Source organism: Amblyomma maculatum, chromosome 3, assembly GCF_055883805.1.
Source record: "Amblyomma maculatum isolate TAMU_Amacu chromosome 3, ASM5588380v1, whole genome shotgun sequence".
Taxonomy (NCBI): Eukaryota; Metazoa; Arthropoda; class Arachnida; order Ixodida; family Ixodidae; genus Amblyomma; species Amblyomma maculatum.
In genome coordinates this window covers 167,196,491-167,213,080 of record NC_139346.1, presented here as the reverse complement: position 1 = coordinate 167,213,080, position 16,590 = coordinate 167,196,491, and the positions used below count along the sequence as shown (strand labels likewise).

Sequence of the window (16,590 nt, the reverse complement as noted above, 5' to 3'; positions counted from 1 at the left end):
CAGCGAAGCAAGCCCCGCGAAAGCCGCCGCAAGCATTTGGTAGGAAGGCTGGCTTCACTGCACGACAACCAGTGCTCCGAACCCTGGCTTCATCGCATGGCTCTAATGTTGCCTAGAAAACAATCATGTCAGACCAGAGGCCAAGGCCGCGCTGTCGACCAGACTCCGCGCGCGGCGACTGGTAGCACCATTAGGAGAAGCGCCTCTTTCAAGGGCACGGTCCACAGTTCGATATATTCAGTTTTCCGCTGAACGGGAGTTCTATAAATACGATATCACTCGTATACGAATATGCAAATATCATGGGAGTTTTCAAATTAATATTCTGAGAGTTCGATATAAGCAATAATTCGATATATGCGGTATCAACTATGGCCTTGATATTTTATGCCATTGCTGTTTTATCAATATGTTGTTTTTGTGCGGGGACCACACACGTGCTGTTTTGTCCTGTGCCATTTTAACAGAAATCGGACGTTAAGGGCGCGGTTCTGCAGGAATGCCGGTGCGTCGTATCTGTCGCCGTTGCCCCCAAAAATATCACGAGCAGGCCTCTGGCATGTGGGTAACATGACCGAGCACTGATTGATCGGCGAGTTTTGTGACGTCACCAGGCTAAATTGCAAGGCCGACTTGGCAGGAGCTGTGAACTCAGGTTGCTCCTTTGAGATGCGTGAGTGCTGTAGGAGTGGAACCCACCGGAGCCTTTAAATTACGTGTCAGACCGACACCACCGAGATCTTTACAAGGCCTGCGCACCCCAGCAGCCTACGTCACGACAGGCGGATGGCGATAAAGTAGCAGCAAATGAAGGTGCGAGCGCGAATCCGAGTCTAGTCACATGATGTCATCTCGCCCCTTTACCCAAGCTTGTACGCGCAGATTCAGTGGCTGACACCTTATCGCTCGCCCGCTTGTCGTGACGTTCGATGGAAGAGAGGGTGATGCAAAGGCCTTGTTAGAATCTCGGTGGTGACGGTCAGACACGCTCGTAGGCCATGGAGGCACGTTGGTATGACAAGGGTAAAGCCAGGTTGTGAATCTATGTTGAGGGATCTTTCACATAGTGCTGTAACTTACAGCTGTATGTTAACGAGTTTATGCGAGACAATAGAGGAAAAAATTAAGGGATCAGTGAATATGCGAATAGTAAAGTCCATGTAGGCGGACGAGTATCCCAGAGTGAGCCCGTAGACAGGAGCCAATATCGCTGTTACGTCATACCCTCAAAAGCTGAGCTTATGTGTCGCACATTTTTTTTTTCGTGTCGCTATGTATAGCTAATTATTTATAAAGAAGCACTCTTGTTAACCTCTCTATAGTGGACAGAGCTACATATTAGAATAGAAACGCGAACGAGTGCTTACGCAGTAGCTCCCGGTGCGTCCACTCGTAGAAACGTATGGTCGAGGTCATGCTGGCCTCCCACGTAGCATGTCGTGCAGAGGTCATACTCAATGCACAGTGCGCACTTCCAGCGCGTGCCAGTTATGGGACGCTGCTCACAGGAGTCGCAGTAGATTCCTTCGAACTGGACAGCTGGAAAATTCGCATGGCGGTTAGAAAAGTTATTTTTTTCTATATCGAGGAGTTGACATTTGGCATATAAGCTAGGAAATTTAACAGAGTATACTGAGAAACCAATTGATGAGGCGTTGGCTCAACAAAAAACGTAGCGTTTTGAAATGATAAGGAAGACGAGGACAGGATAGAGCTACAACTTACAACTGAATGAAATCGTACGACGAAAAATGTCCCATAATTAAGCAACGACGCGCACGCGTATACCTTGAAAAACCTGATAATCACCCCATCGCTGGTCTTTCCTTGTGCTGTCAAAACGCTGCGTGTTTCGTTGAGAAGATAGGTGGAGGCTATATTTATGTAGAAACCTTAGAAACTTCCGACTCTTTCTGAGCAAATGCACATGCCAAAGTGTATACCTCACGGCTTCATCCCCGTGATTATAAACTTTAGGACTAAATTTTGATGCTGTTGGCTGCACTTCGGAATTATCAGACCAATGTACGTAACGTAGGCCTAGGCTCATGACGCAGCCGTTAGTGTTGAGTTATAGTGATACATTCGTAGTGGACCGTCTCAATGACGTATTCCACATGCATTTAATGTGTGGTGACATGTTAACACTTTTTAGTTTCGTTGAGGCTCACCTTCGGCAGTGACTGCTCCCCTTCTCGGTGCCACCTTAACCCTGAAATAGTGAGCACCGCATTCTTTAAAAAGTCACACATGCTTCATATTGAGCACTTAATGCTCGTTCTATTACTGAATCGCAAAATGAGCCCATGCTGCTATTCCGCTTTATAATTAACCAAAGAAATCACTGCCAAACAAAATATTGAAAATATATAAGCTACTTATGGACATGTCGTTTTGTCGTTGTGTGCTTTATTGCTTATTGTAAGGTATGCCAAGCCCAGTGATGAGTGGTAATATTCGTGAGTTAACTTAGAAGCTTCATTTTCTTTAGAAGAAAAAGTACATTCATGTAAAACAGTTCCTTATTTTCTCAGAATTCTTACTTTATGAGAAAATCTAATTGATAGCTCATGTATACATCCTTCCTTTGCAGGTTTATCCTTTTCAAAAGTATGCATTTAAACGAGACATGCATGTCGAATGCGAAGACGTCATAAAATAATTTCGATAAAACATTCTTGCTGAAAACATGCTTCCACGCGCCGAATGGCCTATCCTGCAGTAGTGTGTTGTTTACTTTGTTGTCCCATGAAGCTTGCAGTCTTGCCTCCGTTTACTATACACACTTCTTGCGATATTTATGAGCTGCTTTACTAGTCTTATTTTGTCGTGTCATTACGCGCACGTATGGTACTGGCTACGGACCCAGCAGAAATTTATTACCGCTCTTCGTATTTCGGTTCTCGCCACAATTTGAAATTACGTGCCTTATAGTTTTGTTAAATATTTGAAAAGCATTGGTGTGATTGGGTTCTACGAGCATGTATAGAAAACAGTTTTCAATAGCTTCAATAGTTTACCTACAGCACTGAAACTGTGTAAATTCCACAGTGAGGATTCACGGGCACCGATACAGCCTAACCGTGTTTTCCTTACTTGTCCAGCATCAATGCTCTTACGACATTTAGTCCCTTGTTTTAAACATCTGTATAAAACACTCTGCCACCCTCGAGCTTTCCACTTAGGGGCATTATTGTAACATAGGATGATGCAGCGCTTGCTTTTTGTGAAATTTTGCAACTGTAGAATTGCATACAGTGGAAAAACTAGGCCCGTGATGCAATGAATTAGGTGTCGTGAAAATAGCACTGCCAGCCCAGTAAAACTAAATTTGGTTTCCCAAAACGCCTAGGAGAAACTGATCTTATTATTTCTTTTTCTGATCAGTGTATGTATCAACGACGCGAAGAGAAATGCGGTATTGGGCTCACGCTGTACACCGGGCATGTCGATGCGCAAGAAGACATGGCCAAGGTTGTGCTTGCCTGCCCTGTGGCAAGTCGTGCAGAGGTCGTAATTGAAGCACTCTGCACATTTCCAACGTGTTCCCAAAATTTCACGCTGCCCACAAGCGTCGCAGTAAACAGTCCTGAAAATTACATCTGCAAAATACACAAGAGAAAATGCGCCTGCAAGTCAGAATTCATTCCATGCGGCCACCGACGTTTAAGCGCTATTTCTTAATTCATTTGCCCCCGTCTGTCTTACTTTCCAAAACTACGCTACTCGCTCACAAAGGCATTGTAACAAAATATTCTTTGCTAACAAACTGTTGTTAACATCACAGGCACGTCAGCTGAGAAACCGGCGGCGCCGACAACAGGTGCTGGCGCGAGGACAAAATCTGGATTGGTCGAAAAGTTCGAATCCGACCGCGGCGGCCGCGTTTCGATGGAGAAATGCAATTGCGTCCGTGTGCTTATTTCATTATTCCACTGCCTTCCACTATGCCTGCCCTTCTTTCAATCCCATCTTCTCTTTCATTACGGTGAAGGTCAGGTGTCCATCCAGAAGTGTGACAGATACTGAGCTTTCCCTTCCTATAAACCAATCTACAATTTCGTGAAACAAAATGGCGGCTGCCCGCTACATTTTGCCGTCGCTGTTCCCACACTGTGCTTGGCTCGTCAAATCTGGAGCCCGCTCGGGCCACTCCTATTTCAGTCGACGCCACACTAAGAACGGAGTTCGTATTGAGGCTTCCTCTACTCTCCTCTCCACAGCAACTGGCGCGCGCGCGGCCTACGTGAGTAGAGAGAGGGAGAGAGAGAGAAAGAGAAAACTTTATTTCCAAGGGTCAGAAGACTATGGGCGACTGCACTGAGTGTTCGAATTTTGAATTTCATCAAAGTTTGAATTTCTTGCCAGGTTTAGGAATAAAGCTGACCCGGTCATATTTCCAGCTTGGAGAAAGAACACTGCCCTTCCAAAGTCTATTGAAATGATCAGTGGTCTCCGTTTTTGACTGGTTGTCCAGATTGCATTGCATTTTGTTAGTAATACGGTCCTCACTTGCCGCATCGGTAGATTTAATTGGGTTAAGAGCGACTCCGACTTCGGATTCTGTGATATCTTTTCCAAGGTCTAGGTTCTCGTTCCCTTGATAAACCTGTGGCAAAGGAATGTAAGTCTGGGTATTCAAGTATGCTGTTTCTTTAAGAGCAGCCATCAAGGAGTCATTGTCCCTGTAATACGCATGTATGATTCTTTGAATGTTGTTTTGACACGTCGATCTGGTATTCTCCGGATCCAGAAAATGCTTAAGTAAATGCCAAGTGTTCTCACATCCAAGCTGACCATTCAGGTGATCAAAACCTGATATCAATGGTATCGACTCAATTCTTTGGCGTAGGTTTCTATGGCCGTTTCCAACTGACTCAGGCGCTTACCGAGCCCACGATTCTACTTTTGCTTAATTTTGAGGCTTTTTTTTGGGCTTCCCACAAATGTAAAAGTCTAGAGTTTGGGACTGGACCATCCTCCGTCTGCTCAGTCTCAGTAGTGGCATTTTCCGCATTACTAAGCAGCTCATCAGCTCATTTGTCAGGATTGAATATGCTGTCGATGAGAGTTGACCTCGTATGAATCAAAACGTATCCCATCTATTTTTCTTAAACTTAGATATCTTAGGCCCGTAATTCTCCACCGCGACCATGGTAAAGAGAACGGGGTGATCACTGCCAATGTTCATTTTCCTATCTTCCCACTGTTCGGCTCTGATGTTATTGGTGAAGGTTAAAATCTGGAGAGGTATCTTGAGTGACGCTGTTACCAATTCTTGTTGGTCCCTCAGGATAGAGAAGTAGCGTGAAGCCTAGATTATGGGCTGCTTCCTAAATCTTAGTGCTTTTATTCCTGCATCTTTTATACCCCCAAGCCGAGTGTGGTGCGTTGGGTCACCTTCTACTACCAACATCTCGTTCATTCTTGGCGACAATATGCGCCTTCCTGAGGAGGGCGTTCGCTTAAGTACCCCTATCTCTATGGGGACTGTAGACGTTTCGGACGAAAACTGCGGAGTTGGACCGCTTCCTAGACAAGATGTGTACGAAAGTGTAGAGGACCTCTGTGCATTCCGAATCAATCTGATTTGCCGTCAAATTTCTGTACCAGAATGGCAGTGGTCAATGGCTATACATAATGAACGCAGCTAATACCATCGACTATACATGCCCTGGAATGCAGTGCACTTTACCTGTGGCGTATTTCACGCTTACGTCTATACTCGACGACGATGTCAACTTTAAGTGTTTTGTCTGTACACTAAGAATTGTGTGGGTTTAAGCATGATTTGAACCTCATGATACCAGCGAAAGGTCTGTTAAGCATCGTTGTCCATAGTTTGACGATTTGAGTTAGTGTTTTGGTGATTTGAATTAGGGTTCTCACGATTTGAATTAGGGGTACGGTCAAGCTTCACCTTGTGAGTAGACGCGATAGGCCCTTTAACACCTTCCTTAAATAAACTAAATTGGTTTATAGGAAAAGAAAGGCGCAGTATCTGTCACATTTTTTCCGTTGGCACCTGTACCGCGCCGTAATGAAACGGATGGAAGTGGGAGTGAAAGCGGAAAGAGAGAAAGTGAAGTTGTGGAGTGCTATGGGAGTAATTTAGACCAAGTGCGGATCTTTAACGTGCACTGAGATCGCACAGCACACGGCCGCCTTTCCGTTTTGCCTGCATCGAAACACAGCCGTCGGCGGTCGGGTTCGAATCCGGATACTCTGGCTGAGTAGTTGAGCGTGTTGGCCACTGATCCGCGGTGGGGACCGCCTTTTCATTCCGCATTTTTTCTTATTTTAACTTAATTTTGTGGTAAAGGAAGGCGCCATGTCTATCTCACTTTTGGGTGAACACCTACACTTAATTAGGTCATGGTCACATCACATTTTCATTCCAGAATGTTTTTATTATACCTAAATATTGGCATTCTCGAGGCATTACAGATGAAGCTATGTGATGTTAAGAAGATAGTGAGAGACCGGAAAGCGTGGCGTGACATGGTCCATAGGGTCACGAAGAGTCGGACACGACTGAACGCCTGAACTGAACTGAACTGAAATATTAGGCAGCGCGCAACACCTGATGGGCAGAGGTTCGGCCTGGCGTCACATCCCAACGACCAGTACCTGCAACCTGTTCTTCCAGAGCTCTGCGAAGCACCAAGCAGCACCCGTGCTTGTATCCGCCGAACGGCTATAGTTACGTGGTTAGGCCACTATGCGAAGCGAGTGCGAGAACGCCCCGCCGGGGTGGTACAGTGGTAAGACGCCCGACTACTGTCCGGAATTCCCGGGTTCGAACCCGACCTCGGTGGCTGCGTTTCGATGGAGGCGAAACGAAGAGGCGTCCGTGTGCTGTGCCATGTCAGCGCACGTTAAAGATCCCCAGGTGGTCGAAATCACTCCGTAGCCCTCCACTACGGCTCCTCTTTCTCTCTTTCCACTTTGACCCACCTTCCCCCTTCCCTTACGGCGCGGTTCAGGTGTCCAGAGACACAAGTGTGACAGATACTACGCCTTTCCCTTCCTGTGATTGCTGATTGCTTTATAGGAAGGGAAAGGCACGGTTACTGTCTCACTTGTTTTTTGTTACACAGTAGTCGGGCGTCTTACCACTGCACCACCCCGGTGGGGCACCACCAATTATTATTATTATTATTAAGCGAGTGCGAGGCGGCGAGTCACGTGGTTAGCAGCACGCTTTCGAGCTTAATGGTGCGGATGACATAACCGTGAGCCTTACATGCTAGAAGTGAAACTTCTGTTAAAAAAAAAATATATACACGACCTCGCTTACCTTTTTTGACACCTTCCTCAGCGTAGGCTTCATCGAACGCGCCTCCGTATTGTTTTATCTGCTGCCTTTGCAACGAAATGATCTTTATTCTGAAAAAAAAAAAAGTTTACCTGTAGTATTTGCTCTTAAACCAGGAGACAATGTGCTTTCATTGAAAAAATACGTGGCGCAGATTAAAATAAGCAGCTAGGAGCCGAAGATGTTTGGTAGGAAAAAGCTGAACAGACAACTTCATTAGTCAACCTCTCTTCTACAAAAGATTATGCTGCTATCCTAAATCCTATGAAGGATGAGCCCGCAAGCGAAAGACATTTTACCACTGGTGCTAACCGGGGTCAACATGTTACGACTGGGCAGATTTCGCCATTCTGTGCGCACCGCGTAGGTATCCAGGTAAATAGGCCAACGCTCACCCTACACAACCAGGAGCATCGAAGCGCACGAAGGTATGGTCGGCGTTGTGCTTGCCACTCAGGTAGCATGTGGTGCAGGCGTCGTGTTCATGGCACACGTCGCACCTCCATCTTGCGCCGATGAGAGGAAACTCGCCGCATTCCTTGCAACCGATGTAGGGAAACTTGACGGCTGCGTTGTAATGAAGAATATCAAAAACAGCACCATCCTTAATCCACGTGCACAGAACGGTGTCTGAGCGAGCTCAAACTACGCGAAATATGACGCGGGCGCAGGAAAACTCCTACCAGGTAATTACAGGTCCAGATACAAACTGAAAGGCAGAGATCTCAAACAGTGACGACAGGCGGATGGATGTCGCTTGAAAGCATTCTACGCCTCGTTCAGTTGCATACTGCATTTCCCTGAATCAGCACTGACCGCTTCACCCTTGCCCGCCCTATTTTGTTTATCGGAAAAGTCGCACAGAGCACTGGGCAGAAACGTGGACGGTAAGGGAAAGGATTCAACCTAAATTGACAATAACGCGGCAGGCTATGGCAATTAAAATTACGGACGTGAAGAGAGAGGATTAAACCGGAGTGTTTTAAAGAACAAATACCAATTTATGGCATTTTACTCGAAATCAAAAGAAATAATGGGTACGAGAAATACAGGTAATCAAAGGCGAGGACACTGTTGGTCGCTAAGGGTAGTTAACTGGATTCCGAGAAGAGGTAAGCGAAGCAGGGGCGCCAATCAAGTTGAGGATGAAATCATGCATTTTGCGAGGATCAAAAAAAACGCAGCTGGCACAGAACAAGATTAGTTGGAGGGCTGAGGGGTTGGCCCTGGTCCTGCAGTCACCGAAGTCAGACTTATGATTACTTAAATCATCTTAACCATCAGTTCCTTTCCGCCACTCGTCAGCTAGACCATGTCGTCAGGTTCGCCTATAACCGCCAAGAATAGCCTATGAGCAACGCTTCATTAAAAGTCTATTGGGAGTTTATTGGGAACGTAAAGTCTTTATCTGAACCTAAAGTACACACCGAGTGCTATCAGCCCCCCCCCCCCCCCCACACACACACAAATATATATATATATATATATATATATATATATATATATATATATATATATATGTATACCTTTCTACGACTCATTTTGTTGCGCTTACAATTTCTTTCGTGCTGTCATGCAGGACCCTTTCTCTGCGACCGAATGTCACGCTGAACACTTGACTGATCTGTCTGCAAGCCTGCTGTTAATTAATCATTTCACATAATATTTGCAGCAGTGTATTATTGAGAAGATGCGTGACAACCGAAGCAGTGCACCAGATTTTTCGTCCAGACTGTGTTCAAGGGCCCTTTATTGTGATTCATGGAGTTTTTAACTTACGGTTCACTTTTTGGCTACGTTCCTCATTTCTGCTCATTGCTCATTGTACACCGTAGTCCGCAAATTTTTAAAACCGAAAATATCTACCTAAAAGCCATCCAGAATGCCTGACGTCGACAACCGGGCACTTTTAATTGCCAGACAAGCGTTCAGGTGGCGCCCGTAGTGACTTTTAAATCTGATTCCAGTGAGACCTAAATATTTCTAATGCATTGTACAATAGCTGGATCTGCCTAATTCTGCTTGTTTCGCTCCTTTCGCGGTCTCTTCTGTCGCGCTTTTGTCGCGGTCTCTACCCCTTCCGGCAAAGGCCACCTAAGGCTATCTAGTTCAAACTGGAAACGCGTGTTTATCAGCAGTTAGTCCCCCAGACCCTAGAACCTTAATCGACGTGTCACTTCAGCCTGGAGACCCATAGGCCACGAGTCAACACAGCCCCAAGGGCCCTCAACCTCGAGTCCCCTCAACCAAGAGTCCTTTCAGCACTGAGTGGCGTCAGACACGAATGCCCTTGGAGTCAAATCCCACGTTCGCAAGCCAAGCAACCTAACCAACGCGTCCATGGCCACGAGTGTCCTCAGCCACGAATCCCCCCAATGCGACAATTCGTGTTTATATGGTCAAATACAGTCGTAGCCTTTCTAATGATTCCACAACGTTCTATTCCTTCGGACAAACGCGGTCGTTGAAGCATCATAATAGGCATCATTATCGTAATAACCATTCCTCAGCTCACGCTGATCCCTTTCGTCTAGCGTGAAGTTAGACATTTTGAAATTTTCTCTTTAAGAAGTCTTTATTGGCGCGTTCGGACTAACCGACAAAAATTCATGTACACAATGTGGCAACACGGCAGGCTTTAAATGCTTTCCTACGTAAACCATTACGCCAAAGGACTGAGACCATGTAGTAGGGCTCTGGTAGTACCCCTCAAACCTTCGAAGAAGAATGTTATATACATTAGCCAGTACACATTGATCGATAATTTAAGATAACAGCGCACAATGCGGGATACATAAAGATGTGACGTACACAGAGCTTCGTGCGTCGCATCTTCATGCATGCCATGTTGCGCATTGTTTTGTTGAATTACTGCAGTCCTCCGCTTCACAGTGTAGAGGAGGAGATCACCTCTCCCCTTCTTTCACCCTCTCACCTTCCAGAGATTTGGAACGCTGACGAGGCGAAGTGACTTGCCCTCATAGCACGGAATCAAACTTTCTGGGTTTATACTTTTGATGAAGGCTGCACCTACAGCGAAAGGAACACATTACTGCACTTCATGAAGTATGGCAATCCAGGAGCAGCACCAACTGACGTGCAAGCTGTTTTTGGACTGTTTGTGGAAGAGCTGGTGACATCAGTAACGTACTTCCGCAATGCGATAAGTACCAGCCTCGCCACATTGATAACATAAGACTTACTGGTTTAAAAACGGGCGAAATTCTCTTCGTATTGCTGCATGGAAGCTTGTAGGGTCTAGAAAGCCGCTCAATGTGCCCCATAAACGTGAACTTAGCAGCGAAACGCTCACGTAGCTTGGAAGTGACGTTAGTAATTGGCCTCGAAGAAACGTTCGGTGCAGTTAGTTTTCACCTTTATGAGAAACATGTATACGTCGCACATTTCCTAACTATTATATGCTAAAATATATGTAGGAACCAAATGTGAAAACGCTATCATATTCTTTAGGCGTAGCTCACACTTATTGATGGCTGTTGTTTGTCTGCCAGTTTCTTGAAGGCTAAAGGGACACAGAAAACACCTGTGTAGAATATTTAAGCAAAAATCTATTTTATCGTTTTTATGGCTGCCTAGATATTTGTCCCGCAGCAACTACCTATTGTTAAGGAAAGTACATTGAAAATTTCCCGACCATACATCCAAATTTGCGACGCCTATGCTGAAAAAGACTCCGTGATAGCGTTTCGCGGTTAACAGCGTTAGCACATAGATTCTCAGACCAGCGCTAATAACTCTGCCGCCGCATACAGTTTTATTCCAGAAACATCCGGCGGTGCTTCTACCTGCGTTTTGTTTTCTCCACATCTTCTAACTTATAAATACTTCGTCTTAAGTACAGATAGAGGTACCCAGTGTCGCTTGAAGACTGCCCTTCGTGTGGACATGAGCGGAGCATTCTGACAACAGTCCTGAGTGAAGATATTGCTCCGAAATGTATCATGCATGCTACTATTGTCTAAAACGTTTGTAGTCATTTAGTACTATTTCAAGAAGTTTGCAAGATGTTTTGCGTTTCTGGTCAGTTTATGGCAGTTCACGTTGCACAGGGGAAAAAAAAAAAAGGCGAGACGGGGGGAAGGGGAATACACCGCATGTAATAAATTCAGCCGCGGACTGAAAATACATGTCCCCCTGAACCTTCAAAGAACTGCCTGTTGCACTGAAAGCAAGCTGGAACAGAAACAGGCAAATGCAGGAAAAAGCTTTGCGCAAATACCTCATGTATTTTTCTATGACCACAGGGGCAGGCCACTGAGAAATTCGCATTGTTGACAACCATATACTTGGGGAAGCCTCGAAGAAACTGCGATGTACACAATTGACTGTGCGGAATCAATTTTAGGCACACGTTTTACATTTTGTAAATATGATTTAGCCATGTTACCAGCTGATGTTCTTGTGAGTTTTATATTATTGTTATCAAAGGTAATACGAAGTTTGAAACATGAGCTCGCGTTTATGAACAATCGTTATTTGGCAAGCCTGCTAACTCAGAAACGAGCATCAGGGCCTTGGGAGAAGTCTTTTTTTGCTGTAAAATGAGGCAAATGCAATTTTTCTGGTTAAAGTATTTGGGTGTGGTTCAAAACAAAGGGGTGCTTTTCAATTTTTACAGATACACCCGTATCCTCTACAAACACTTGACGCTTAATGTACTTCTGATTCGTTTGCACTTTGTTCAATTTTTGTTTTCTAATGGTGCATTTAGCTGTGACACAGTGCATCTGCGCCGGTGCATAGGAAGTATGTTAAACACCGGCGCAAGTATCACGTACCTAAATTGCAGTCAATATACAGCTGTAGACCAAGAAAACAAAACACACTTTGCTTCTCGCTTAACTACTACTTCCGAAATTAGAAGTATCTAATTAAACACGCACTTACTAACATACACTCATGAGGCGCTCCATCAGTTAAGATAAAGTGACGAATATAAATAACCCCACTAGCCATACAGCCACGTCGTCGTGATCTAGACTTAAACCCAAATTTATTTATGCATATAAAATTCAGCCGTTTTAAACATGCGCCGACCTTTAGTTTACGTTAAAATTTCTATTGTGAATTATTTTTATTCCTGTATTTCAGACATCTACCTGCGATATGACTTTCCTGATCCAACGGCGGTGCTACATAAGCTTCACTGCACAACGCCAATTTAAATGATTCATTGATGCTCTCGGCTACTTCTAGGCGTGATAGTACGGTGTACGGCATAAGGATTTTCTTTACCATTGCAAACCGGTAAAGCGTGGATTATTCCAATGAAAGTGTCTTCAAACGCAACGTTCGCCTTGCCTGTTTCGTAAAGTTTACTTTTAACAGGTAACACACTGACGATGTTCATATTTGCTCATACATGGTCAATCCTTCGCTCTCTTCTGGTAGGTGGTTTTTGCCCACCCGCAACGTTTCGTGCATTCTCAACGTAGTATTACATCTCACGAAGGACACTTAAGGAAAGAAGACAGACTCCAGATGAAGCTCCATGGCAAAGAAGAGTCTTTCTCCTTTTTATTGTCCTCCTCAAGTGTCAGTCAACGCCTTTATTGCAGTTTTGCTTGTATTTATTGTGGCGCAAAATCATATGAATCTTGATTCAAAGTGACTTCTAGGCTTTTAAATACCGCTTAGTAAAAACAGAGTGTACTCACTTCGTATATCTTCGCTGTCCATGTCCCCAGCCTGAGATTTATCTCATCTTAGACCGCTGAAAAGTAAAATTCAGTGAAGTTATTTCTACAGTTATTTGTTTGCATTAAGAAGTTGCGCTAGCAAAGGTGCACCAATAGCAGTAGGTTTGTGCACAGGATGATCTGAACATTCATTAGGCATTTCGTGCAGACTAATTTGACAGGATGCTAAGTTTTTTTTTTATATTCGTGTTTTGCTTTGTTTTTAACGCAATGCAGTTACGGATATGCCACAACAGAAACTTGTGTAGTTATTCGCGCTTCAGTGGGTTCTGTGCAGCGGTGGCGTAGAGGTAGAATATCTGCCTTGCATGCAAGAGGACCGTAGTTGGAATCCCGGTGCCGCGCAATTCTCCACCGGATTAAAAAAAAAGAATCCGCGTGAAAAAGAATCTAGTGCGACCTGGAACCGGTGAATACCCCCGGGAACGCATTCCCTCATCAGAGCAGAAGTTGGCCAACCTATTGCAGTAACTAGCCACAACCTCCCCTAATAGTCTCATAAAACCCCGGCAATCATTTAGCAGAGCCTGCGGCGCAACTTACCACTGCAGCGGTCGGACCTGTGACGCAGCGGAGGGGTGCTAAGAATTTCTGGCTGCGGAAAGGCCGCCATGAGAAACTGACCTTGGCTACGTTTAATGCTAGAACCCTAGTTTTTGAGGTTAGTTTAGCAGTGCTATTAGAGGAACTAGAGGATATGAAATGGGATATCCAAGGACTTAGTGAAGTTAGGAGGCCGAATGAAGCATATACTGTACTAATGGACGGGCATATACTGTGTTACTTAGGTTTACCGGAGAGACGAGAACTAGGAGTAGGTCTTCTTATCAATAAGGATACAGCTAACAATATAGATGAATTCTATAGAATTATTGAGAGGGTGGCAGGCATCGTAATTAAGCTTAATAAGCCGTATAAACTGAATGTTGTACAAGCATACGCGCCTACATGCAGTCATGATGACCAGAGAGGCGGCTTCTACGAAGATGTAGAATTGGCAATAGGAAAAGTAAAAACATAGTATACTGTTCTGATGGGCGACTTCAATGCTACGGTAGGCAGAAAGTCAGCTGGAGGCGATGCAGTGGGCAACTATGGCATTGGGTTAAGGAATAGCAAGGGGGAGGTATTATAGTTGAGTTTGCTGAATGAAATCACTTGCGAATCATGAATACATTCTTCAGCAAACAGAAGAACTGAAGTGGACATGAAGAAGCCCTAAAGTAGAGACTAAGAATGAAATTGACTTTATACTCTGTTCTAACCCTGTAATTGTGCAGGATGTAGAGGCAAGTGGAAATGTTCGATGCAGTGACCACAGAATGGTTAGGTCCCGAAATAATCTGGATTTGAAGAGGGAATGGAACAGACTAGTGAGGAGGAAGAAGTCCATCAACAAATTAGAGATAAAGAGAAGTAGAAGTATCCAGGATCTCATTGCAGAATAGATATTCAGTGCTAACCGAGGAAGCCGACCTTAGCCTAGAATCAATGAGCAATAATTTCAGAGTTATCATTACTGAGTGCGCGGTAGAAGTAGGAGGTAGAATTTTTAGAGAGGGTACTGATAAACTATCAACGGAGACTAAGGATTTGATTAAGAAACGCCAAAGTACGAAAGTCTTCAACCCAAAAGACCGGATAGAACTCGCAGAGATATCAAAAGTAATTAATGAGTGCAAGTTGGCCGACTTAAGGAAGTTTAATATGGGGAAAATTGAGCATGCTCTAAAGAATGGTCGTATCCTGAAAGTGGTGAAAAGGAAATTAGGCATACACAGAAAATAGATGTGTGCACTGATGGACAAGGTGGGCAGTGTCATTACTAACATGAACAAGATAATCAAGGTAGCCGAGGACTTATATACGGACCTCTAGTAGTCAGGACAAAAATGAAATTGGCTGTAGTGAAGAGCAATCAGACGTTCCACCAGTAACGAAGGACGAGGTTAAGAATGCCTTAGAAGCTATGAAAAGGGGAGATTAGCTAGGGAGGATCAGCTACAGATTTGTTGAAGGTCGGAGGGGTTATCGTGCTAGAAAAACTGGCCACCCTGTATACGCAATGCATGATGACATAGAAAGTACCGGAGTCATGGAAAAACACTAAGATTATCGTAATTCATAAGGAAGGGGACGCTAAGGAGTTGGAAAATTACAGACTAATCAGCTTACTATTCGTTACGTACAAGGTATTTACTAAGGTAATCGCTAATAGGATCAGGACAACCTTAGACTTTAATCAAAAAAAGGATCAAGCAGGACTTAGGAGAGGGTACTCTACCATCGATCACATCCACACTATCAACAAGATGATAGGCAAATTTTCGGAATATAACCAGACCCTATAGACAGCATTCAATGACTAGGAGAAAGCATTTGATTCGGTCGAAACCTCAGCAGCCATGCAGGCATTGCGAGATTAAGTTGGAGGTGAGCCATATGTGAAAGTACTGGAAGATATATACACTGGCAAGCACAGCAACCATATAGTTCTGCATGAATAAAGGAATAAAATTCCTATTAAGAAAGCTGTTAGGCAAGGAGATATGATTTGTCCAGTTCTATTTACAGCTTGCCTAGAGGGCGTATTCAAAGACACGGAGTAGAGGCAGTTAGGCATCAGGATCGATGAAGAATATCTCGGTAATCTGCGATTCGCTGATGACATTGCCTTGTTAAGTAACTCAGGTGACCTATCTCAACTAAAGATTAATGATCTAGACAGGAAAATCAGAAAGGTAAGCTTAAAAAGTAATAGCAGAAGGCTAAGGTAATCTTGAACAGCCTGGAAAAGGAACAGCAGTTTAAAATAGGTATATAGCGAATCGCTTTGGTAGGCGGATATGTCTACTTAGGACAGGTACTGACCGCTCATCCGGACCACGAAAGGGAAATAACTGGGAGAATAAGATTGGGATGGAGCGCATTTGGAAGGTACTCAAACATTCGGACTAGCAGCTTACCGGTATCACTCAAGAGGAAAGAGTGTGACAGTTGCATCCTACCGGTACTCGCCTTTGGGGCTGAAACATGGAGATTAACGAAAATGGTTTTGCTTAAGTTGAGGACAACGCAGAGGGCTATGGAACGGAAAACGGTAGGTGTGTCGTTAAGCGATAGGAAGCGGGCAGAGTGGGTCAGAGAAATAACTCAAGTTACTGACACCTTAGTTAAAATTAAAAAAGAAGGAATCAGTATGGGCAGGACATGCAGTGCGAAGATAGGACAACCGAAGGTCTCAAGTAGCTAAATGGATTCCAAGGAAAGGGAAGTGTAGCAGGGGGCGGCAGAAAATTAGGTGGTTGGTTGAAGTCAAGAAATTCGCAGGGGTGAAGTATATGCAGCTAGCACAGGACTGGATTATTGGAGGAAAATGTGAGAGGCCATATAAATGTGAGACATATATATATATATATATATATATATATATATATATATATATATATATATATATATATATATATATATATATATATATATATTGCCACCTGGTGTCCCCATGTTCTTGCTGCGCCTGGAAGAAGAGGACACTGAAGTTGACTCTCGCGT

General features: G+C 44.3%; 2 protein-coding genes across 2 annotated transcripts in view; one reads left to right on the top strand and one right to left on the bottom strand.

Moving 5' to 3' along the window:
- The window catches only part of LOC146196786 (uncharacterized), a 168,731-nt gene that overhangs the window by 92,859 nt on the left and 59,282 nt on the right, over positions 1–16,590 (top strand). The gene's annotated exons all lie outside the window — the stretch shown is intronic.
- Positions 3,349–16,590, bottom strand: part of LOC146196787 (uncharacterized) — a 41,799-nt gene continuing 28,557 nt past the window's right edge. Inside the window, exons 2-5 of the mRNA XM_084597074.1 lie at positions 12,997–13,052; positions 7,714–7,885; positions 7,301–7,389; positions 3,349–3,602 (exon numbers count right to left, since the gene is read on the bottom strand). Of these exons, the coding sequence (XP_084453200.1) occupies positions 3,349–3,602; positions 7,301–7,389; positions 7,714–7,885; positions 12,997–13,018 (537 nt within the window). The 5' untranslated portion in view covers positions 13,019–13,052. The remainder of the gene's footprint in view (positions 3,603–7,300; positions 7,390–7,713; positions 7,886–12,996; positions 13,053–16,590) is intronic.